The sequence below is a fragment of the Cupressus sempervirens genome, chromosome 1 (assembly GCF_028749045.1).
Source record: "Cupressus sempervirens isolate cs-2001-9-10 chromosome 1, ASM2874904v1, whole genome shotgun sequence".
Lineage (NCBI taxonomy): Eukaryota > Viridiplantae > Streptophyta > Pinopsida > Cupressales > Cupressaceae > Cupressus > Cupressus sempervirens.
In genome coordinates this window covers 504687549-504715221 of record NC_143118.1, presented here as the reverse complement: position 1 = coordinate 504715221, position 27673 = coordinate 504687549, and the positions used below count along the sequence as shown (strand labels likewise).

Here is a 27673-nt window from a genome sequence, read left to right as displayed (position 1 = left end):
TTACAGACAAGAATATATTAATGTGCATAATAAATAACATATTAGACAAATTTCACCAGAACAGAGTAGGATTATTATCTTTTGGTCTCTTATACCTAATTTCAAATAACTAGAATTTAAATAATAAACTGATAATTATTCTTTGCACTAACTACTAATGTGGAGTTAGGAAAAGTGGCATAGTCAACAAAGGAAGGAAAGGGCAACATATCTAAAGGGGACTATATTACAAAGCTACCCTTGTGTGTTGATGGGGTTTGTTTACTCCTCCCTTGAATTTTATTTATGTTCCTTAACTCTGGCTATTAGTCCCCTTCGGGAAGATTGTTATGTATTGTCTTGCTTATGCAGGATAGATCTCTTCCTTTTGACTGGGTGTTTGACTCTTTTGTCTCTCATCGAGCTTGTTGTCCCTTTCTTAATATTTGTAACTATTGTAAGAAAAAAATATATTTCACTGGGGTATGCTCCTTTTAAATTTATATAATATTGGTCTGCAGTCCTGGGCTAGACTGGAGGTTTTCTTATTCCATTCTTTCCTACCAGTGCCTGTTTGAACAGAGAATTATGCAATCTTTTTTAATCTAATATAATATAAGGCTTTGGCTATTTATCAATTAAAAAAATATAGTTAGGGTTTATGAATTGTTATTTAATTGACTGAATCTATTGATTTCTTTCCTAATTATATTGAAATTGAGATTTAGACATTACTTTCGTTTTAAAAAAAAAAAAGAAGAAGTTAGAGAGGGATGTTTTAAATTATGTTTATTGTTTATTATTAGATACTTAAATAAATTTATTAAGTAATATATAATAGTTAGGGTTTATATAATGGATAATCTCATTTCGATTAAGATTATGTTTAATGTTTTGATTAGGGTTATGTTTTAGGGATTGGAATAAAGATGATAGTTAGGATATTTGTTAGGGTTGAGCTTTAGAGTTTTGAATATGGTTGGACTTAGTCTTACCATTTAAAATTAGGAAAAGAGTTAGAAAATTAGGATAAGAGTTAGGCTTATGTCATGCTTTGAATTATGATTCGGTTTTCGATTTGAGTTCAAATTATGCACTTGTTTGGAATAAAAGTTTGATGTTTAGGCTACGGTTAGGGTTAGGGCTAAAGTCGAGTTTAGAATTGTGAAGTTTGATGTTTAGGCTACGGTTAGGGTTAAAGCCAAATTTAGAATTGTGAGTAGAGTCTAGAGTTTGATAAGTCACATCAATCAAGGTGAGCTTTAACCTATCTTGCACAATTATTATCTCTATTTTATCCTATTTGATCTTCAATAAATTTTCGTCCCCATTGCACCTTTAAGGTGCCATTGCTAGTAGTTATTAACTAGTAGATGTTGCCATTAAATCAACTCTAAAGATAATAACTACCTTACTATTTATGTATATCAGGAATCAACTAAACAAGATACTCATTTCAATCAGTACAAGAAGAATTGACCTTGGAAAGAAAACTGAAAAGGGATCGTAATAGGGAATATAAGTTGATAACATTCATATGAATTTAATTGTAACATATGAAATATTTATTTAAAATCACCTGCATCATACTGGGTATACGTTGCTGCGAATGGGGGTGCAGAACGGCAGCGTAGAAAAGGGAATTGGTCCCACGATCTAGAATCTAATTTAGAGATCCATTGCCATGCTTATTATGATATAAAATGTTTAATTGGGTGAATTGATTGTATCTCGGAGCATGAAATCCCGCATTTTTATATTTGGCACAGTGAATCGCACTTTCTCTGCTATGCGATGAGATGCACAGGTCTAGGTGACAGCATTTGATACTTATCAATACTTCATCAAATAGAATCAGATCTTTACTATTGGAGCCGTGGAGGCTCCAAATTAATTTGATGTAGGATTAAGTACAATCAAGATGCTTGCATGTCACTCGCGATTACCGGTGGTTCGCTCAACTACATTTGGATGCGGAGTAATCCCCTGTTATTACTCCTCTAATCGCAAGAATTATATAAAGTTAAAGGTTGGGCGCAGAAAAAATGGAGATAGTTTGAATAGATCTTCGAAACCCATTATCCATTGCAGAATGACAGTTGAGGGGTCTTCTGAAAAGCATGGAGACGGTCATGATGGAAGAGAAGAAAAGACCCTGACCCTAAATCCAAATGCTGTTAATGCAAATACAGCTCAGTCTTCCATCTCAGGTCCTCCCCAATTTTTTCATTTTATAGCTAGTTTAGTGATTAAAGCATTGAAATTCCATTATCCAATTTAGTAAATTTTGAAGAGAAAGCTGTGTAGTAATTTTTACATAATTTTTTCTGATCACATTGTTCGGTTCCAAATGGTTTGCATGCCTTTAAAGCCTTGTTAACATGCAATGTACATACCCAAAATCCTCTTACCCACACGAGACTCAAATGGGTTTTGATGTGGGTCTAATTATCTCATTTTCTTTCAATAATCATGTAATGTTGTTAGTATATTCATTGCCTATAAATAGGTAGATTCAAATCCTTCCATTCCAATCTTGATTGTCATACTCGTACCTCTATCACTAACCCATGCCAGATAAATTTTGATAGGGCAATTCAATGCCTCTCAATATATGTAGGGAACTTGGGATATATGCCTTTTGCTAGCTTGTAACCTAGTTCCTCTAAAATCAGATTTATTCCTTCTGTTTGAATTTTATGCTATGGGTTTTTTAATCAAGATTGAAAATTCAGGCAGAGAAGAGTTTTTGAAAATGTATATTCATTCAAAGAGGTTAGAGTGTTTTTTTGAGCTCCTGAATGCAGTGTCCTGCTTGAGGGCAAGTGGTTTCCATTTAATAGAATGAGTGGCGTGGTGGTACACATGTTAGAAACAAACCACTAAATGAACCTAAGCAGAAGCAGAAATAGTATTTCAAAACCCCTTCATGCAGTGTTTTGCTTGAGGGCAAGTGGTTCCGCATTGCTACTGTAAGTGCAAGGTACTCATATTCAAAACAAATCATTAAAGGACCTTTAGCAAAAGCAGAAGGAAATTTTGTCTTACAAGGAGGGGCAATATAGTTTGGCAGGGATTTCTCCTTTACCATGAAAAATACTTTTTGAAATAAGATATAGGATATGATCATTAACCTAATGCTAACCCCTCCGTTCTTGCATGGGCACATGCATAATTGGCTTATATATGCCTATCGTTGAGGGTTGATCACTACCCTTAGAAGGGAGAAAAATGAAAAATGCAACCTTCTCATAAGTGAGGGACATTGCATCTATATGCTTGCACAGATTTCTCATGGATGCTTTGAATGTATTATCAAGATCAATTATGATGCCAATGAATTCCTTCATGTGAAATTCTTTTGATGTTTTGCATAGCCTGATCTTTTTTAGTATCAAGGTTGGAGAAAATGTACTGAACTTTATCAAATGATTTACCAACACTTTTATGAGTTAGTATTTCAATAAATGTTCAAAGGGCTATGCTTCTTCCAGTCATGAAGAAACTGTTGTGAAACGAAAAATAATTGCAATTGGCTGAAAATTGTTTGCCTTTAGTTCCCCAGTCTATGTTAGAGATATAGGCAACTTTTTCATATGGGTATTTTTTGTGGGATCGGATCTCCGTACTAAAAAATATTACATAATTTGACACATGGGAGAGTTATTTCATTTCTGAGCATTGTGACGAGTTGCCATATTTTTGACTTTCCAAGCAGTATAAATTGATTGGATAAATGAAAATCATCAAACTTTTTTCATGTAATGTCTTCAAATTTTGGCAAAATAAGTTCATTAATTTAATTATTTTAAAGTTGTCCAAATAAATTAAATATCAAAAGGATGACTTTATTTTAATTAATTTAATTACAAAGTGACTTTAATAAAATAAGTATTATTAAAAATCACTTAAATAAAATAAATAAATTATAATATCAACCTTAAGTAATAGTGTAAAGTTTCTTTTTGGAGGGAAATGAAATAAAAGTGAAATGAAGTATATCTCTCAAAATAGACAAAAGGCTATTATAAAAGAAGGGAAAAAGGAATTGTGAAGGCATTCTCTAGTTTGTTATTTTTATTTTGAGTCTTTTCTCTATGAGCTTGAAGCTTTGCTTGAACCCTAGAACAGAAACCCTAGATGGTTTGGTGGTTTGGATGAGAAGCCATGTCAGTCCCCTTGGTGGATTCACTTCAGGATCCGCAGGTGCATTACATTGTTCAGTTTTGTGGATGGCTATCCCATTAGAAATGATCTTTTGTGTTATGATGATATTGGAGTGGAATCATGTGGTATGTTGCCTGTTAGTTTTATGCTTATCCTAGCATTGTAACAGCAGTATATTTGATGTAAAAACCATGCATGTTTTACATAAGAATTATTTCAATAGATTTGTCTTTGAAAGTGTCTATTTCCTTGGAAATCTATATCATTTCCTTTGCATGTTTAGTTTGCATATTTGCATGTTGTTATTTTGCAATGAAATGAAGCAAAACATGTCATGAATCAAAATCCCAAATCAGATTTGAGGTAATATGCTAGTCTGGAATATTTCATTTGAAATATTTGTGTGAAGGGTATTTGATTGAAGGTTAACTCATTATGTCTGTTTCCCATTACTGCAAGAATGTACACAATACTTAACGCCAGATAGATTCCATTGATAAGTACAAATTTCCATGCTTATATATGCCATTAAAAACTCAGAGATATTGTGATTTTCTAATCACAATTGATTATGGAAATGCCTATAATAGACCGTGACACCAAAAAGATGCAGTCATTCCTCCAAACATACAAGAAACTTGTGCAGAATATGTAGCTTCTGTTTCAAAAATAAAAAGGATGCCACCAAGAAGAAAAGATCAACAAGAGGGAGAAAAAAGAAAATTTGTGAAAAAAAAAACAGGAGTTGGAATACCTAGGTATGCGGTCTATGCATGAACTTACCTCTAGCATCTGATGAAATCACGGTACCTCTAGGTTACGTCTAATTATGATAAAAGAGTGTAAGACTACTAATTGATTTTCTCACAAACACGTGAGGATGGAATGCGAATAGACTGCCATTTTCTAGTCCAAGGAAACCTTCCATCCGAACAAACGAAGATACAATTGTGCATTCGAAACAATATGGAAATGATATTCAAAATTTCAAACTATGAGGACTGACAAACTTGGAAGGTTGACTCACCTAATGCCCAATTTCTCAAGGCATGATTTACCCCTCAAATAAAAACATAAGTGCCAAAGGACATAAAATGCCATCAGATCAAGTTGATAGTGTTAATGTTTAGCCCAGAAATGCTGATAAATAACAATAAAGAAGACCAAAAAATAAGTATAAAAAAGGAGACATTTATCTTGGGAAAATCCTTCAGCTTGAAGGGAAAAACCCAGCCACACCAGAAAAATATCTCTTTAATTGATATAGAAAAAATGTTCAAGTACAATGCTTTCAACTTGATACAACTGATGTGTTCACACAAAGTAATAATACATATATATAAAATTAAGAGACTCTTTAGATCACAACCGAAGCTCACTTCAATTTCCAAAAGCAAGTCTTTTCATATTTTCAAATGTATGACTCTTCGCATGACCAATGTCTCTTTATATAATATTATCTCATATATTATCATAAATATCTTTTCTAGCTGTAAACATTATATATAGCTACTATCTTAATGTCAATGATAAATTCTCATCACATAGATTCTCATTGAAACATGTTATCCAAGCATAACACAATTCATCATAGTAGCATAAAATCAATGTCATGGACTTGCATACATGACTTCCACCATGCTTCATCGTAGAGGGTGGAACGAAGGCTTTCACCTCAGACTTCTCTTTGAGAAGAATGCATTTCCACCATGCCTCATTGCAGAGGGTGAAACGAGGGCTTTCACCCGAGACTTCTCCCTGAGAAGAATGCATCTCGACCATGCCTCATCACAGAGGGTGGAACGAGGAATTTCACCTTAGACTTCTCCCAGAGAATAATGCATTTCCACCATGCTTTATCACAGAGGGTGGATCCACCATACCTACTCGCAGATGGTGGAACAAGGGATTTCACCTTGAACTTCTCTTAGAGAGAACTTATTAACAAGGGATTGCACCTAGAACTTCTCCACTCTAATGCTTAGTGCATATACAACTCTCCACTCGGCTCCTTATGCAATTCTGTTTCATTCGGCTTCGATTGATTTTCCAATACTCGGTATACATTGAAGTTTCCCTTCACTCGGCTTCAACTAGCATAGTTTTACTTGGCAGCAACTAATCGCTCGGCTTCCACTGCTAACTCGGCTTTTGAAGGCAACTATCCTTGGCAACAATGTGAAAATTTTGAAGTTTTAACTTGCATCTTTATTCATGCTGATCTATCCTTTTCAGTACTGATTTAGTCTTGGAACTGATGTATGATAAAACATGTAAATATCAGTCCCACATACCTTCTTTTGCTTAGTTGGATGTAGTGTGACCACTTGACCTTTTAGATGAAGTGATCCCTCCGTTGGATGTGTTGCTTCTATCGTTTCTTTTCCATGTTCTATTCATTTCCCCTCTGATGTGTTCAACAACAACTTTTCCTTTTCCTTTGTTGAACTTTGAGTTGGGTGCCTTTGATCTTGTTGGGCAATACTTTCTGATGTGTCTAGTGTGTAGATAGCTGAAACAAGTGGTTTGACTCAGCCACCTATTGTAGTTGCCACTAAAGTGTGTTCTTATGCAGTTCTCTGGAATGTGTCCATATTCTTGACAATAGTGACAACTCTACCTAGTGTTGTAGTCCCAATTGTAGTGATGTCCATGACTATTTGACTTTGCTGGTTGATTTGGTGTCCACATAGACTTTGATCTGCATTCAAAGGCTCTATGTCCATACTTCTTGCAATTGTAGCAGTGACCTTCAATTCTTGGTGTCCTGATGGTTCTAGTCTTGCAGTCATGTGCATGATGTCCTTGCTTATTGCACTTGTGACAGTGTCCCATGTTTTTAGGTTTGTCATGCTGATTGGCATTCTTGCTCCTGCACACATTAGAGGTATGTCCCTTTTTACCTCAAAAATGACAAGTAGGTTTAGTATTCTTACCTTTGTCACTTCTTTTTCCTGTAGTTTTTGATGACTCCTTTTTCAGTGCTAGTGTATCCTAGTCTTGAAGTGTCATTACTGGATCTTGGTGATTTCAGTGGCTAAGTACTTGATGGCTTCATTAGGTTTGTTGAAGCTTTCTGCAATTTTTTCTCTCTTTTCAAGTCATTTTGCAATTGTTCATTTTGCATCTTCAATGTGGAGATCTCAACACCCATGACATTCCGCTCATGATGGGCATTCATCATTTGGCTTAGGGCGTCTAGCTGCATGTTGGAAATTCTTGCAAGCTCAATTGACTTTTCCTCTAGTCTGTTGGCAAGGTTTCTTTTGTCATCTTCTATCATAGCTTTATCTTCAATAGCTCTCTTCTTCTGTTCAATCACTTCACAAAGTATCATGGTTTGTGATTCTTGTTCAATCTTGAGAGTTCTGATCTCTTCTACTTGAGCTCTATTTTTCTCCTTTAGGTCTGTAATTGCTGCATCAAACTCTTTAGAATCTCCATTGACAAACACTTTTGAGGTGTCAATCTCCTTATATTGTGTATAATTCTCAGCTATGGCAATTTTTCTTCTTCTCTTTAGGGATTTCCTCAATTCTTCCCTAGCTTCTTCCAGAGAGTGTAGAGTGAGATGTATCTCAATCTCCTAATTCTCTATAATATTCCCAAGCTTGTAGACTTCCATTTCCAGATCTTTTCTTCAAGCTGTAAGGCTTTTCTTTGTAAGAACTTGGCTCTAATACCAATTGTTGAAATTTATAAGTGGGAAGAATACATCTGAGGGGGGGCGGGGGGTGTGGGTTAATCAGAAGTACCAAACTTTAAGCTATAAAACTTTTAACTGAAATCAATACATGCATGAAACATTTCTAAATAACATGGAAGTAAAGGCATGCATGAAAATAGACAACACAATATTTGATAACCCAGAAACCCTCCAAAATGAGAAGGTCAAACTCGGGTGGGGATGACACCCACAACTTATCACTGCAAAAATATGTAACTTGTTAAGGTTACAAAGTTTGACCATCATCAATGGTCTGCCCTGTGAAAGGCCTGTCTTGTTAAAGGCTCTAATACCCTGTTAAAAGTGACCTGTCTAAAGGATTTACAAACATTCACTTGGAATGTCACCTTGTTAAAGGATTTACAAAATGGCTGTTAAACCAACCTATCTTCATAGGATTTTCATTCTCCTAATACGATGGCTAGAAAGTATAATAGAATGTGTTGACCTGATAACTTACAATCCTTAATTGCTGATTTCAAATCCTTGTTCTGTCCAATCTGATTTGATCCTTCTTGATCTGATATGATTCTATTCGAAGTGCTGATATTTTGTTTTGATAACTGATACTGCAATTTTGTCCTTCTTCTAAGTCTTTACACCCCTTTGACTTCCTTTAAACTTCGCTAGCATTCTCTCATGAATTCCCATACAAACACACATTGAATTATGGGGTTTCGACCTCCTTAAAAAGGTTTTGTGACTTAGGGTTAGGTATGAATCTATGATTGAGATTCATCCATCTTTCCTGCTCACATCTTTCCATTTTTCTGATTAGTTGCATGTTGATTTCATAGGGAATTAAAAAGATTCGATCTTATCTTTAAATCCTTCGAGATTCATCTTGTGTCGGCTCAAAAACAGTTTACAGCTTAGTTTGTGAGGGCACAAACTCTTATGCTGATTCTGTGTTACTCAACACTTATTGATTACCTGTATTGCTCGGCACCTATAGAAATTTTGTCTTGCTCGGCACCTATAGAAATTCTGTCTTGCTCGGCACCTATAGTTCACTCGGCACATATATTGACTCGACATCTATTAGTCATTCAACAGTTGAAACTTGCTCGGCATTGTCTATCTGCTTGGCATCTGAATGACTCGACACTTGATGAATTTCTGACTCTGCATGTACTATAACTCGGCATCTATATTATACTCGACATAACTAAAAAAATTTCTTAAGTGTGTTGACACTCAATTGTCAAAACCAATCTGAGACCAACATGAACTTCTTTCATAGAGAAGAACTCATTAACAAGGGAATTGCACCTTGAGCTTCTTTTACAATGGAGACTCATTAACAAGGGATTGCACCTCAAAATTTTCTCACAGAGAAGAACTCATTACCAACATGAATAAGAATGGTTGATATTCTCTCTCAACAAAGACTCCCTCTCAGTAGATCATCACAATAAGATAGCTGATTCCAATTTGACCAAACTATGAGCTTCGATAGTTACATTGTCACATAAGCATGCAAAGAATTAGATATCTCCCTCTGTAACGTAACCTCCCTCTGAAGCTAAAAGTACTTCCTCTGAATATCATTTTCTATATCATCAATTCAGTTCGATGACTATAAGCAATTGTTCCTATGTTCATGACTTTTGCATATAATCTCTCATAATCTCATTACTTCTTGGTGCATTTTGCAACTAGGAGAAATTAGTAATAAAATCATAAAATCAAGCATAGAAATCAAATGCTAAAAGCATAAATTATTCTCAGTAATATAACAACAATTCATGATCAATATTCAAAAGATATCATCATAGAATACTTATCTCTAATATCAGCATGCACACAAATATGAATTAATGCACAATGATAATTCATATCAACCGAATCTCCAAGATCTGTGTTTGACATAGTCATGAAGCCATCTGGAATAACCTAGTTAGAAATCACAGGTTCTTGCATAATATCAAGTCAGAATATATAATAATTACTCATATATAAATCAGAAAACCAATAAAACATACTCAATAGATACCCCTCACTTCAGACTTAAATCCGTGAAAGAGAAAAGAATCCAGTCTATCAATAAGCAGTTCTGCATTTCTGAGGTTTGTTAATGTCACAAGTCGTAAAACTTACCAACCAAATCTCCAAGTTTTATCTTTGACATAGTCATGAAGCCATCTGGAATAACCTAGTTAGAAATCACAGGTTCTTGCATATCAAGTCAGAACATATAATTGTTACGTATATATAAATCAGAAAACCAATAAAACATACTCAATAGATACCCCTCTCTTCAGACTTATTCTGTGAAGAAGAAAAGATTCTAGTCTATCAATAAGGAGGTCTGTATGTTTGAAATTTGTTAACGTCTCAAGTTACCTACCAAGGAACACAAATCAATCAAATTCAATAACCAAAACCCCATTATAAAGGCAAGCTCAATTGCTGATCTTAATATTTACACCTGCAAAATCCAGATTACTGAAATTTACCTGGACCTTGATTGCTTATGAGAATAATTTCCTCTGGAACCATACAGGAAAATTGATCACGTCATGTAGACTTAATACATAGCTACAACAACAACGCTTGAAAAACAAAATCTCAAAATGATTGCTACAGAAATAATACTGAACAACCTTCACACTATCTCCAACAAAAACAACGATATGTTACTGGAAGCCAATAAAATTCAACACCATATGCTACAGCCTCAACACTTGTAACAAAACACACAAAATACATCCTCTACGAATATGTATTGCAGAGAACATCAAATTGATGCTACAGCATGATCACCCACACTTAGAGTCATCATGCACTATTACAACTGCGTCCTTTGAAAAGACAATAGTCACAGAAAAATGATCCTCTAACAGCCAAAAGGATCATATATGCTGTGAACAATAATATCAAAATTGCCATTTCATTTTCTAGACTCTTCATTGACCTTTTAATAATCGACACCAAGGATGCAATGATTCACATGGATGAAACGATAAGTAGAATACTTATATCAGCCACCTACAAATACCGTTACAATAGAAGAAGACACAACATTTGATAAGGCTGACTCAGCAGCCAACGTGACTCTTCAGTTACCAACAGTAATGGATCATAATATTCTTGGCTTACCAAAAGCAATGGAAGAAGTAGAGTCACCACGATGCCTAATAAACATGCATGCACAAGATAACAGATGATGCCAAAGATTCTTTGATCACCCAATCATACAAGGTCTCAATAAAAAACAAGACCGATATAATGAAGACTTTCAAACATTGGGCGTATGAGACATCCACCATTGATGGAGATTACAATATCAGAAAGAAACGAACATTGCAGATAACAAAATAGCTCCTACTGCTAGTAAATCTCAATGCTTAAGAATGGTCTCTCATACAGCTACCAGATCTGTAGTACTTCTTTATATGCTGTAATCTAACCTGACTCTGATACTATGTTAATATTTAGCCCAGAAATGATGATAATTAGCAATAAAGAAGACAAAAAGCTAAGTACAAAAGATAAGACATTTTGATTTATCTTGGGAAAACCCAGCCACACTAGAAAAATATCTCTTTAATTGATATAAAAAAAATGTTCAAATATAATGCTTTCAACTTGATACAACTGTTGTGTTCACAAAAAGTAATCATACATATATATAGAATTGAGAGGCTCTTCACATCACAACGGAAGGTCTCTTCAATTTTCAAAAACAAATCTTTGCATATTTCCAAATGTATGACTCTTCAAATGACATATGTCTCTTCATATAATATGATGTCAAATATTATCATAAATATCTTCTTCAGCTGTAAACATAATACATAGGGATTGTCTTAATTTCAACATATAGCAAAATCAAAGATAAAGATGTTTGTTGTAGCTACAATCTTCAATAGATAGGCCTTTGAGGCTAACAATAGGGGATAATTTTCATTTATTAAACATTTTTGGAAAGGTTGGGAAGCACTTCTTGTCTCAAGATCATTTTAATGAATAGGATTGACCCTATTATCAGTCTACAATTGTCTAGGCAATTCTGGGATCATCTGAACTATCTTGAGATTGTCCTTCCATTTGATGCAGTGAGAATCCATTTGATGCAGTGAGAATCCAAGGGTACCCCTACTAGAGGTAATCCAGATCCTTGCAAATAACCACACAGCAGAAACACAACACAAGATGCACAATCTGATACCAAATGCAACACTTTATTCATAAAATAATTGTTTACATGCAATGTGCTCGACTGTAAGGCCTTCTGGGTTACGGCCAAATACAAAAGCAATTACAATAAATAGTTTTGCAAGACCCCTCAAGATCCAATCCCAACGCTAGGTAGTCCAAATCCACACTCTGGTAGAAACCTCCAAGGAAGATCTAAACTTGTGCTCGCAAGCCCACCAAGCAATCTCTTTGTTTCCCAAGCCTCAGCTAGTAGCCCTTCTCAAAATTCGCTCTTCTGCCATATCCTCTTTTCCAAGATGGATGATAATAATCACTTAAAGATCCAAAAGACCCCCCTACTTATACCCAACTAAGCCACATGACGGCCTAGAAAATTACAAATTAAATAAACCCTTACATTAAATACACCCCCTCAAGCTGTGGTCAGCTCACAACAGAAATGAAATACATATAACTCAAATTAAATGCATAAGTTGGCTGACCATAGACAACTTGGTTAACACAAAACCAAGACCAATCCGAGCATTAGAGAAAACCATGCCGAGTGTCAGTATTCCACCAGAAATAACCGAGCTCCTTCATTGACCAAGCACAAGTATGTGCCGAGCCCTCCAAAAGCAACCAAGCCCCTTCATTGACCGAGCTACTCAGTCAACACTGCAACCAAGCATAACCAAGCCCCCAGTGTACGTCGAGTACCATAGCACATTGTAATGGTTTTCATCCCACAATCCTCTAAATGAATATTGGGATAATAATTTGACTGCTGCAACTCTCTAAAATATTTAGTTTTAACTTTTTTTGAAGAGACAAATTGGTTATGGCATAATGTTAATTAATTTATTTTGAAATAATATTTAATATTTAATAATGGAAAAGTTTCAATGTTTTTTTATTCTTGTTAATCCATCTGTCTTGACTCTTTGTTTCCGTCCTCTGTTTTTCTGCCTCTTTTTTTCTCAATCTTTATTATCTTCTCTTATCTTTCCCTATATACATGGCTTCATCTGCAATTTATTCTCACTTTCCTCCTCTTGATGATGAATCACTGTGTTTTGAAACATCAATTTTAAAAATATACATTGTTTATCTTGCATATTGATTCATTGAATGTAGAAAATTAACTCCATCTATTTAGTATATCCTATTTATAAATAGTATTATATATTTCACTTTTTAATTTTCAATTTTAGCAAATTAATATTTTTATAGATTGTATAAAAAGTATCTGGCATGTACAAAATACCCATCTCATACCCTTTTCAAAAAGAACAAAAATGTATTGATGTCGATGCTTGTCTCGTATACCAGTACCATTAGCAGTCTCTTGGCAACTATGATATAAACCAACAATAGACATATAATTGCAAACATGGCATACTCAAACATCAGACACGAATTTTCCTGCAGACACTTGTTGACCGGTTCAAAAAGATGCTTTGACCCAAGCAATACTACAGGATGAGGACATGGTAAAAGCAATTCTAGGCGGGGCCTTAGAGGTTCTGTTTCTTATATTGTGCTAGGGTAATTTTATGAAGATTTTTTACAATTTTGAAAAATTCAATGATTCTTCTTCAATATTAAATAATTAAATTAGCTTCAGTCTTAAAATTTTCTTCTATTTCTGTAGGATTTTTAAAATAAAAATGTGCAAACTATCAATGCATTTTTTTTTATAGACCTAAGGTTAATTATTATTTTTGACAATTTCAAATTGCAGTTTCTGGGGCCAAATTTGATAGAATTATGTACTTAGAGAAAGATAGCCTCATTAAATTCATATCTCTGCCCCTATTATGATTTTTACATATTTTCTTCATCCACTTATTTTCACAACACCTTATGATGGAGAAATTTCCCTTGTTTTCAAGATGATGTCTTATTTATGTGAAATATTGTACCCTATCCACTAATAGTTGTCTCTCATATTGAATTCCATTCCATCTAAACCTTATTTTTTCCCTTGCAAACGCATTTTTTATGTCAAACTTGTGGACCGATTAATCTCTCTAAGCTTTTTGTTGAGATTAAAAAGGATGACACATTGTGAGATGTTTCATCAATCATCACACCTTCATGCCATTTTTGTATTTGTAGACTTGTCCTCCTAATTCCTTGATTCTCCCTCCAACCCTCTTCATCCTTCATCTTTGCATCTTTCAAACATCATCGGGTTGTCTTTGGAGAGCAACTTTGTTTTACTTGACATGATTGATTGAGGCAATGACATTGGGTGGAAATGACAATTGGCATTTGGGCTTAGTTTCATTTTTTTCAGATCCCCCTTTTGTCATTTCTAGGAAGAGAACACATCATTTTCTTTTCTTGTGCAAATATTCACCTTATGAAGATTTAGGGCTGGTTACGCCAAGGAAGACAAGTTAATAAAAATTGTTAAAGTTTTGAAGATTTCAAAGATAGGAGTTGTATCAATAGGACTTATGAAGTATTTGGAGTCTCTAACTATGGCTCACTTAGTTCTTCTTCTATATGTCTTGACTTCACCTACAATCACCTCTCCTAAAAGTTCTAAGCCAAGGGGGAGACAATGGGCCCTAATTCTTCTCTTGTTTGTTTTGGCACACTAATTTATATTGTGAATGTGTGTTAATGTATTATATACCATTACTTACATCTTCTACATTTTTGGTACCTATAGCCCTAATTGCATGGAATTGCTACAACCCTTGCTTACTACTTAGTGGCACCCCTCTTCTTACAGGCATCGCTTGATTATAACCCCAGACAACATTGTGGACTGACATTCTTGAATCATATGATGGATCTAATTGGTCTTCTACCTTTTTCTCATTTAGGTGATCATCATATTGGAGACTCATTTTAGGGCCGATGCAGTTTTGGTGAATCTGACCCAAAGCTTATCCCACTTTATGTTGCTTTAACTTTTTACTTAGGATTTGTTTTCATTTTCAGCTTCTGAATCAAGTACTCTTCAGTTTGTCACGCATTTGTTGCTTTACAAATTTCTTTTCTTCAAATATCCATAATGGATATTCTTTGGCTCTCATAATGGAATTTCTCCGCAATACCTAAGGGGAGACCACACAATAGTTTCCCTTCTCTCAAACACAGCTCTTTCCTTACATGAAATGCAACATGACTTTCACCCTACCAAGAAAATGGTACTTCCACTTCCTAAGTTAACACTAGATCTAAAGCTGTTTTTACCTTAATCCAAAACACCAGATCTGAAGAAAATGAACAGCTGAAATTTTTTCAAGAGGAAAATATCCAAGAGAGAGAACATAATGACTATGTCTAAGTCACCCTTGAAAAGAAACAGTTGCTTCAAATCAAGACCCAAAATTTGGAAAAAGTTCTGGGAGAAATTCTATTCCTAACCAATGTTAACATGAGCACACCCACTCATAGCAGGACCAACATCTCATGGGGCAAGGTACTAGTTGTAGCACCCACCCTAGTGATAGATTTGTGGGAATTGTGGATGCTATAAGGAGTACCTTGCCTTTTCAAACCATTGGCAGAACCCAAGAAAATTGAAATGCTAGAATGGACTACACTGAAATGTTCATGTAAATTTTAAATTGCATGATGCACATGCAATCTCCAACTCATGCAAATGTCATATACCTAATCAAATCCAATGGGATCACCTAATCTATATATTTCTCATTTCCCCCTTATGGATGGTAATGGAAGGCAAACCCTGCAACCCACCATCCACAGCAAGGTACTTACTCGAATTCTTTAAATAGCCCTTAGCTCCTATTATTACAGGTATGGAGATTGGAGGAAGCAATAACAACAACAACCAACATGACATAAATTACTTAATATTTAACAAGATAGTAAATAGCCACATGCAAAAAATCAATAGTAAATTTTCACCTTAATATTTCATTTGTTTAACATGACCATTATCAAAATGGAAAACACAATCATCACAAAACATAATTGAATTTGATTTGCAACATTTCAACAATGAACTTATAACAATCTTTTTCTCTCACCTTGCATACGTGCATTACATTAAAATAACTTGTTTACAATTACGCCAATATGAGTTATAGAATCTCCCATATTTGGAATCTTGCATTTGTCTCACAAGTCTTGGCAAGTTGTCTACAAGAGGGAGAGCATTACGCAAATGTTTTTCCACCAACCATAGGTACACCTTCCATCTAGAAGTAGCTCCACCCTTCATGGAGAATATAGATAAAGGAAACCAATGAAGTTTATGCCATTTGAGTCCTAGTGTTGTGCCGTACATAACCTAATCAATCATAAAACCTTAGACAATCCTCTAAGTATATGAAATATGGGACACTGTGAACTGACTACATGCAAGCAGAGACTGTTGCAACACTTTGGCCAAAGTTTCAATATAAAAAACACTTCCATGGGCATGCATTCATTTGTTTACACTCCTCTAACTCAACTTGGAAATCATCCTATGATATATAACACAGTTGACTAATTTGACTGATCATCTTATTTTTCATATAGAATTAAAACCAAACACGTAATTCTTTCTATTGTCAGAAAATGACTTTAAGTTATTGAATTGTGATTCTGACAAGGAAATTTTGTTTTGCATGCTCGTAATTCATGGCTACTGCTCTGCATCCATATATCCTTATGGTTAATTTAAGAGTAGAACACTCTCTTAAGTTATAAATCATAAGACATTTCAACTCTTTTACATGTTATAGCACATTCAGTTAATGGCACTTTCCTGCCATTTATTCATGATTCCATTGCTATACTAAGGGTCTTGACAATTTGTAAACACAATAAGTAGAATTTTGTAATTTTTATTCTCTTTCATACTGATTAAACAAAATAGTTTCAATATATATTTTTGGCTTTCTATGTTTTCTTTCTTGGCTTTATTCAGGAAATAATTTACATGTCCCATGAAGGTAAATCATGTTATTCATTTTTTTTCTTGAGTAAGCATATTCACTGAATCATAAATAAAGGCTCTGAGTAATATCTGATTACCCACTTCTATAATAACCAGTCTAGGTATTAAGCTTTTCATAATTTTTACAAATGTATCTAAAATAGAATATCAGAATATATATATATATCTTCCACAATTTAAATTCTTGTATTCAAACTTATTTTCTCTGATGTCTAAGGCAGAAGGGTAAAAGGCTTTGAATGATTTAATCCAAATTTGTTCTCTTAGACAACATATATTTCTAAACATAAACTTTTTCTTTCTATCAATGTTACCAGGATAGTGAGGGAAAATAGACAATGAACATGCTTGGAAAATGTTATTGGTCCTCTGCAAGTCAAGTGTAATAACTCCTATCCACGGTCAGGCCCAATGGGTCACCTTAACTTCTGCTCTCTTCCTTGTGCATAGGTGCAAACTAACACGGGAAGACACTTTCTTCTGCCTGCTGAATGCTTGGCTCCTAAAACCGAAATTAAAAGACTCTCTTTAATGCCATGTGACAGCAACTTAGCATGGCTTGTTAACTCTTCATGCCCAGTTCTGCTCATGCTCAGCAGATAACACCACCAAAATAATATCCTTTTCCCTTGTGCATGCTTTGTTTCTAGAACAAGAAGATAAAAATAGAACTTTCCCCCCCTAGCTAAAATGGCTTTTTAATACGCCATAATGGGAGGTTTTCATCCATAATTCTAGCCTGTGAAATCTGCCTACTGCAAAAGCACAGTGCCTCCACGTTTTGACCTATGAGAAATCAAATAGAAAACTGAAATTTAAACTCCTTTATATGAGCTTTATGGCATGTTGAATGCCACTCTACAACAACAAAATATTAATGTAAGGCAAGCCATGTCGCATGCTTATAGGGAGGGGTTTGCTTTACGTCCACATAGATTTCTTAAATCCAAGCAGTAAGAATAACATCCCTCCCCATTACGTGACCGTTACATGAGTTTGATTTTAATCATTTAATTTTTGGCAATGATACCTTTTAAAGATATATCTATTTATTTATTTTAAATATACTTGATTAATAATAATATAAACCTTGAGAATTAATAATTTAACAAGAATGATGACCATGCCATAATGATATTGCCTCTTGACCATTGCTAGTAACCTGGCCAAAGGACAAATATAGTTTTTGAGATAGATGTACAACATGATCACACAAGTCAAGAGACAAGGTCAACTCTACAACAACATTGAGAAACTTAACAGACCGAAATTTTCAACACACGACCTATGTAAAGTGTGTGTACTTCTGTTCATTCACAATGTCTACAGACCCCTCTCTGATGATGCTTCCCCTCTCCATTTTGGAGTGCAAAATTGTTCTTGCAGTCAACTTAGAAACCCTTAACAATTATTGGTTAGTTAATAGCCATGATATGATAATGATCAATCAAAATTAATAATCATCTCAGTTCTCTGATCTTTTAATGAAAACATTCATATTGCATTTCACTTTTATGTAGACATTAGTTTGAAGTGAAATCATCCATTCCGTAATTGAACACATAATCAAACACATATTTAACACATGTTAAAAGTAATCGCATATCAAAATTTAAGGCGTGACATATCTCCCTTCTTAAGGACCATTCTCCTCCATGATTCAGTGTACACTGTAGCATAACAAGATAGTAAAACAATTTTTTTTCTTATACTATTGAAAGCAGTACAAAGTGAGGAAACTTCTGATTAAAATTTTTCTAATCTTCCCAAGTAGCATCATCCTCGATGTACTGGACCCATTGAAAGGGCATTGTGTAATCTCTTTCATGCAAGAGGAGCTTGCGCAGCTCGAGCACCTTGAGAGGCTGCATTCCTGGGTCTCGTATCTATAGTGTAATTCAGTCAATTATGTGATAAAAACCAATTATATGCTTATTTAGGTAAAAAACATGAAAAACATTGCATGTGGGCAAGAAGAGCTGGAGATATAATGATTTTGTAAGCAACTAGATTATTCACTTCAAGAAATTCAAAGGGCCTCACAAATGAAACTTTTTGAGGTTTGACCCTCAAGACTTTTCTCCAACTGAAAATTGTCTTGGTATATTCTTGGATTCAATGTAAGTTTTTGTCTATCATTTGTGTCTGCCGATCTCTTTTTGATAAGCTTGATGTGCTCGTCTATTTCTGATAATAATTTAGACCAAGGCTAATCCTATCTTCTAGGTTATTCCATCTCATAAGAGTTGACACTCTCTTCCATATAATGCTTCAGATGGAGCTATTTTTATTGTATAGTGATAGTTTTTATGTGCAAGTTCCACAAGCAAAATATATTCCTCCCACTTGTAATGCTGATTAATGCAATACATCCTCAAGAAATCTCCAAGGACCTGGTTCACTCTTTCTGTTTGACCACCTGTCTCAGGGTGATATCAAGCTTGTATTAATTGATGAGGATTGGGCTAACTGTGTTGATGAAAGAAAAAACACAATTGGAGGAGCATTCTTTCTTGGTATCAGTCTAGTATCATGGTTGGACAAGGCTTCAATTTCTTTATCAACAGTACAAGCAAATTATATTGCAGCAGCAGCAGCTTGCTGTACACAAGTTTTATGGATGAAACAGACTTTGAAGGATATTGAGTGTGTGCATACCATCTCCATATTCACTGAGAATACAGGTCCTATCAACATCTCAAATAATTTAGCTATGCACCTTAGGATCAAGCATAGTCTGATTAAATATAATTTCTAGAGGGAGAAAGCATCCGAGCAACAAGTAAAGTTACAATATGTTTCTAGAAAGAAGCAGGTTACAGATTATTTCATAAAGTCTCTTGTAGATTATTTAAGTACCCAAAGGAGAAATTGGGAGTTAAGCCTCTCCTGTTCATTTACTAACTTTTCTAAAAGAAGCATTTTCTCAATGGGAACTATTCAACGCCTTATTTAGTTAGCTTGGATACCCTTTTCTATTGATGTCAAAGGCAGAGAAGTTATGTCAGGGTGTCAGTTTAGCAGAGGGAGCATTTCAGTCAACCTGTTGTTTTCAATGGATTATTCTACAAGGGTTGCCATCAATGACAAAGGGGGAGATTGTTTGAGTGAATTGTCACTTGATTTCGGAGGTAATTATGGACGACCCCTTTGAAGCAAACAAATAAGATTAATACATATTATACTTACTGTTTGGATCAACCACCTGAGGAAAGCAAATAAACTAACAAAGAATATATATATGGCTTATTGAAGGCCAACCTCCTTATTGTTGAACGTTAATTTAAATTAAATATATGCTTTAATTATTGTACCCCTCCTATTTGGCCAATTCTCCTTTGTTCAAGCACCCACCATCGGAAGAACTAAACTCAAATTAAATAACTATTATCTGCTCCATTGGCTGGCCTTGTTGAAGGGATATGATCATTGGCTGAAAGTGCCTCTTGAATATTTCTAAACAGAGGGTTGTTTTGGATCATCAGACATCCATTCAGTGAATGCCATTCTCATTCTAAGAGCAGATTACTGTGAGCAGAATATATGGTTTTAATTTGTCTGATGCTTGTGAAGTTTCTATGGTGAAATCGTGCATCATTCATGAAGGCATGTTGTGATGATATTTCAGATTGCAGATCTGAGTGTGGCCTTGCAGAACTTCAAGACAGATTTGTGTGGAGTGGGCAAATCTTCGTCAAATTCCTTGAAAGGGATCTAGGAAAGATCCAACCACATTATAATTACTTTGTTTTTGAAGGTTGGTGCCTTCTAATTTGCACATTTAGGAGGTTGAAGCTTCTCATTGAAAGAGATTGGAGTCTCTTGCTGAGTGGTGTGAATTGATGATTTAACGAGTTGGGCTGTAAGAAGTTTTCTATAATTTGGCATGGTTTTCTCCCATAACAGTTTCCACGTAGAACCACTTGCATCTTGTGTTATAATTTGCTAGATCTTACTTCTGTGACTGTTTTGATTGTTGCTTTAGATTGCTGAAGTTGTAAATTGAAAGAGTTGTTCTTATATTGATTCGCCCCACCTCTCAGGATAAGTGCATGCTTGCTTGAAAAAGACTCGGTAATGAAAATGTATCCTTTTATAGTACACAATACTGGATGCTCTGTTTGTGGGTCTACAGATGGTTTATAGCAACATAGGGCTTTCTTATACTCTATGCAGGAGGCACCTAACTGTGCTACAAACGAGGCATATATACCCTACATCCTATAAGATGTGAACTCATGGCCTCTCATTCAAGAGTACAAGTTCTCCAACATTAGGGTAACTTAGGTGCACTATCGTGACAAAATCCCCTCTTTTTACATGTTGAGATTTTATTATCCCCATACTAATTGAATAATCTCCTCGGTGATGGCATAATCCGCTTAGTGACTGCATAATCTGTTTGGTGGTTTTGTTAGTAGAGAATTTGAAATAGATGCTTTGATTTTCTTTTTTGGGTTCCTTCTAGGAGTCATAACTCTTTCATAAAGAGTTGATATGGGCCACTATTTGTTTGAAATTGCATAATTTTCTGATAGGATTTCAAACACGCATTAACATTTTGAGTTTGATACTGTTTTTGGGCCTACAATATAACTCCTCTTTTTGCCATGAAATACAAACCTGGATACTTTGTGGATCACTATATCATCCTTATTGGTATCTTTTGAATTGAGATTGGTCCTTTCAATCAATGTTGTGATCCATTTTCATTTCCATAAAGAACCATTTTCTTTGTTTCAACTATTATATATTTTTAATAAAGCAATATCCACTCATATTTAGCAGAAATGAACTCACAAAAAAATGATTTAGAGTAAAGCACAAGGACAGACTGTACCCTAAGTTGGCTCTTCCATGTTATTTTAAAACTGAAATAAAGAAAAGTATTCAGAAATGCTTCCTAAATTAATCTCAAGGAAGAGAGTGCTGTCAAAATTTTTAGATATTCACAATTTTAGAAAGGTGAAACACATAAAACATAAGAAAAATCTTTTTGAACACAAATATGTGGGCAAATCCTTGTAGGATAGAACCTCCACACTTCAAAGCAACCGAATATATTATTTAGCAATCTAAACATAATTCTAATACACTTGTAGAGAAAGCCTTTATAAAAGTATCAAGAAGCAGAGACCTGAAGTAATCTGAACAACATAATAGTACCTTCAAACAGACTATCCATATCTCCAGCTCAAGCATCTTATAAATAGGAGATAAGTAGTTCAGGGGATCATCAAAGAGAAATAAAAACCATGAGCTAGAACTTCTCAAAACAGTGGCATCCAGATACCTAATTAGAAAACCAACTCCTGAATTTTAAGATGAGTTCATAAACATGTCATGTTTTCACAAATTTAATTTAAAGATGCCTTATGAGTTCATAGATGTGTCATATGTGCTTTTACATTTCTAATGTTGGGACCAAAATTTCAGAGGCCAATAACTATCAATATTTCCATCTCAAGCATCTTATAAATATGAGATAAGTCGTAAAGGAGACCATCAAGTAGAAATAAAAAGCCATGAGCTAGAACTAATAAATAAGTGGCATCCAAATACCTTATTAGAAAACCAACACCCGAATTTTAAGAAAAGTTCATAAACATGTCATGTTTTTACATTTTGAATTTACAGATGCCTTATGAGTTCATAGATGTGTCATATGTGTTTTTTTCATTTCCAGTGTAGGAACCAAACTTTTAGAGGCCAATAACTGTTGATTTGGAAAGCTGTTGACCCCTGCCTCCCTCGCCCTTTTTAATAAATTATAGAGAATGAATAGATCTGAACAATGGGCATTCTTGGTACCAATATCAAATATCTTAAGAGTTTTTATTTTATCCATAAACAAAATATATAGCCCAGATTGAATATCTGTCATATCTGCATTCTGCACATAATTAACATTAGGAGCATATGGGTTTGCACACCTTTCCTAACAAAAACACACATCTCAGATATGGGTTTTATTCCTCTTTTTTGAGAGGAAAATGACTTTAGGCATATACCTGATTTTGGAGAGGAGGATTTTGAGTCATATTAGTAATTCAGAACCATAAATTTGCATTAGAGCTGGTTCAGTCATTGTCTATTTCTATATTTTATCCCAACTTATGCTAGCCTTTTAATGTGATTAATCATGGACGTCCTCATCTGGTCAGGAATTAAATAAATAAAAGAATAAACATTATGCATGCGAACACTTCCAGGAGGCTGGTATGCCATGCACATCTCTAATGTTCTTCTCATCATGCAGGTGCAATTTGCCCCCCTGGAACTGTTGGAAAAGCAACAAATATTGTATGGCAAGAATGCCCAGTGAACAAAGAAGAAAGGCAAAAACTACTTGGGCAAAAGAGCTGTGTCATTTGGATTACTGGTCTTAGCGGCTCAGGTTTACCCCTACAATAGGATTTCCTTGGTTTTGTACAGATAATTCACTTTGTATAGCATGTTTTTTCCCCATTCCATTTATATTGATAGGGCAATGCTTTTTGTTTATATTTGATTCAAAATACAATGGAAACAATGTAGGAAAGAGTACACTGGCCTGTGCGGTGAGTCAAATTCTGCATTCCAGAGGAAAGCTCAGTTACCTCCTTGATGGTGATAATGTGAGACATGGACTAAACAAGAATCTTGGGTTTAGTGCTGAAGACCGTGCAGAGAACATCCGTCGTATTGGTAAGACCTTGTAAAATTTAGTTATTCTTTCCCTTCTATTTAAGGAAATCTGAATACAACAAATGTTTTTGAAGATATAGCTTAAATCAAAATGCAGATTTAGTCTCGCAAATAAGACTTTTTACGACTTGACATCTTTGATAGTGCTTAGCTATCTGATGTGTCAAAATGTCATATTACTAGTGATTTTTGTCTATAGGTGAGGTGGCAAAGCTTTTTGTCGATGCTGGTATTATATGTATTGCAAGCTTTATATCTCCTTTCCGGAAGGATCGTGACACCTGCCGCGCACTTTTGCCTGCTGGAGAATTTATTGAGGTTATACTCTATCTCTCTCTATTTAACACAGCAATATGTAAAAACTGGCTTTACAAATACAAATGCTCATACATAACTACATTCTCTTTTAAGTCTACATTGTGCAATTTATGTGTAAATTAATGTTATTCAGAAACTAATGAAAATCAAGCAGATTGAAGCATTAATTAATGTATGCATGTCTCGTTCTTTCCTTCACAGATCTTTATGAACTTTCCGTTGCATATCTGTGAGGAGAGAGATGTGAAAGGTCTATACAAGCTTGCACGTGCAGGCAAGATCAAAGGTATTTGATTAGCATCAATGATATTTACTGTCTTGTTTTAGGAAGAGTTAATAGCACACGTCTCATAAAACAAGCTATTTAGTTAATAGCGTTTTCTCTTTGGTTCTAAAATCTAACAATTTCTAGCCAAATGCTGAAAGTGTCTATTCACAATAAACTGTGGAAGTTTGTATCTAGTTGGTGATCTGAAAATCCTTCACCAAAAGATAATAATCTAGCAGAATGGACCTTATATTTGCAATGTATGCCCTTGAAAGCAAACAATTTTCTTGAACCCGATCCATTTCTATGAACTATTATTTGAAGCAAATGCTAAATAGTATTACATTTATCAGAGTTATGTGAATTCTCCAGATCATTCAGGTTTGTGTCCTGCAAAAATGGGGAGGCAGTAAAGGACATCTCTTTCAGGTCCTTTTTGTTGTTTACGAGGATGATCTTTCTGTTTCAGGATGCACCTCATGAGACTATGGAGCAATGCATATCATCATGCTGCAAATGTTCTGTAGGACTTGATCTGTCTTCATCAAGCCAAAGAGCTGCATGAAAATGATTATTTCATAGCACACATTTTGAGCCATAGACCTATTGCAGTAGATCATTTTTTAACATGTCTATTTTGTTATTCTGCTGCGAGCTGTTTGGTTTCCATTTAAGCAGACAATCTCCCTCCGATAGTGACTTTACCGCTTTTCCCCTATTTTCCCTGTTAGTCATAGCAACATATCCTATTTGTGGCATTACAACCCTGAGAAATATTAACATTCTAGCATATTTTAACCATAAAGATGTATTGTCTTTGTTTTTGTTCTTTGTAGGAATGATTTGTAATCAAAGCTAGAGTTCATGTGAAACATTGTTTCATACTAAGAAATTATTGAGAGATGTTATGCATATATATATATATATTTTACATCCATTAATCTTTTCAGTTGCATTCCTTTGCAAACCTAAGTGGTTCTAAGTCCGCTCTGTGTTTGGCCAGGGTCTAGCCTGAGCAGGACCATTGGGCTTCTGAGCATCTCAGATTTATGTAGGCCGAATGGCTAGGTCAAATTCCTCAGATATTTCCAAAAGAGATTGCATTTGAAAAAGAAAACTAACCTAACCCACCCTAAAATGCTTTTTTAAAAAGAATTTGACTCTTTGTTTAAAGCAGCAAGATTTTTTAAAAATGGCATGTACCACAAAACTAAAGCTTCAAAGGCCTTAGTTTGGTGTCTTGTTTTATAAAACAAGAAATACAATTTGTTTTTGGCTGTGCTACATGGAAAATCAGTATTTTTTCCAGAGCTTGTTTGATTAAATTATAAATAAATTAATAATTGAATTCCATTTTTACTTGTCTTTCCAAGTTAATCCCAATTCCAATAATGCTACTTTGATATAAAACATTTTGATTTATCAGCAAAACTGAGCAATGAACTGTCAGTCGTGTTCTTAATTTTGAACCTTTATGCAATTTAGATATATATGTATTATGACTGAACCCGATTGTATCAAACCTGGAATAAAAAACTATGAGCTGCTGAACCCAAACCTGAACACAAACTGGCAACATAGGTTATGGCATAGCAGCCAGCATTAGTGATCTAGAGCAGTTTCCTCTGGAATCAAAGGGTCTAACTCTATGATCAATATTAAGCTTCTTTTGGCCATGAGTTAGCAAAACCCTTCATTGAGAATCTTACATAATAGTCAACTCACGTAGTTTGCATCGTGTTGTAGTCTTATTCAGTAGCATCCATTATTTTGCCTTGGCTTCTTTTGGAAATGGAACTGGTAGCTTGTATATCTTGCAATGTAAAATAAAATTGATAGAGGCCTTGTAGTAATTCTTTCATTCATAGGCATGCTTTTTTAATATTTGCTTCCTTTCGTCTATTGAGTTCTCTTCCAACAAGGTGACACAGACCACCATATTCAGATGTGTCAGCAAGATGAGAATTGTTTTTGTATTAATTCTAGGAGTGGCATTTGAAAATATGATTGCCATAATAGAAGCTCCAATTTGTGAATAAATGGATAGACAATTCCCACACTAAAAATTGAAGGTGCATTTACATCCATGAATTAGCCATCATGAAGGGAATTTCACACTAAAGATTGACAATGTCTTATAGTATAGTCAATATCTGTCTTACTTTTTGGAGAAACACATTCCACCTTTGTATATTGATAATATCTGCTTCAATCTATTGATCAAATGATTGTACACATTCCAAAATGCCCATTTTTATCTTTTATAACTGCATTCTTTCTTTTCCTTTTCAATTCTTTGCCTGAGCTTATCATTATTAGTAAATATTTGGTTATGGTTGCAGGCTTTACTGGCATTGATGATCCTTATGAGCCACCAGAAAATTGTGAGGTATAAATCCATTTTCACAAAATGCTAAATCATTTGTCTTTTTCCCAGTTTCCCTATATGAGCACTTTTCTTTTCTGGTATGTCCAGCATGCCTGCATTGAAAGGAAAAACTGCTGTAAAATTTTAAATGGCAAAGTGTTTCACTTTCCACCCAAAGCTCTGGCATTAACAAGTTGCTTTGGTGAGATAAGAACACACTCATGCCTGTGGTTTTTGTTTTGATAGGAAAGTTGGAAGTCATGAAACCATTGGTATGACTTCAAGATGCCGAAAAATAAAATGTATAAATAGCTAATAAAATTATTTAGTATTAGTAAATAATAAAATATTGTAATACTAGTAAACTTCATCTTCAATCTGTTTGTTATAATCATTTGGATTTATGCGTTGCAGATTGTGATGGAATCACTTAATGGAGTGTGTCCTTCACCAAAAGATATGGCAGAAAAGGTTGTTGCATATTTGGAAGAAAATGGTTTCCTACAAGCCTAATAATGTACCTTGCTATTCTTACACCTAGTTGCTCTTGTGGCAATTATTTAAAAAAAACTGCAGGGAGGTGGTTGTTATGGTTATTCACTTACAGCCATAAGCCAAAATTTCCTCCCAAAGTAGAGACGAGACAGAGGTCAGGGAATAACTGAATAATATATTTGATATTTGAAGTGTTAGAAAAGTTTGTTTTGTTCTGTTTTCTTGTAATTGTGCAATTGTGTTCATTGCCAACACATCTCAAATAGCCTAGTTGTGTTGATGCCAGTATTTAATTCGTAGACTTTCCAGCTGCTATGGTTTCAATCATAATAGGTGAATAAATGATTATTCTGTCATAGGGTTATTCGTGTCCTAGGGTTTTCAAAGTATTTTAGGGAAATCAAACTATGGCAAGCATGTCATCAGAACATGCTCCCTATTTCCTTGTGGTAGAAATGAGGATACTATAAGAGGCTTTGTAATTAAAAATGTCCATTACACTGTCTCCCCTCTACAGCTATCTGAATGTCATGTATTGGATAAAAATGCCATCTTATATATATATATTTTATAGGTTGATTTTCTGTT

The 27673-nt window shown here is 34.7% G+C and overlaps 1 protein-coding gene across 1 annotated transcript; it reads left to right on the top strand.

Moving 5' to 3' along the window:
* The first annotated feature begins 1428 nt into the window (after nt 1-1428).
* LOC149578444 (adenylyl-sulfate kinase 3-like) lies at nt 1429-27673 on the top strand. Its single transcript, XM_089829156.1, has 7 exons — nt 1429-2189; nt 23209-23346; nt 23487-23636; nt 23836-23954; nt 24156-24240; nt 26565-26611; nt 27005-27673. Exons 1-7 carry the CDS (start codon nt 1901-1903, stop codon nt 27101-27103), a joined length of 927 nt encoding a protein of 308 aa, XP_089685282.1. The 5' UTR covers nt 1429-1900; the 3' UTR covers nt 27104-27673.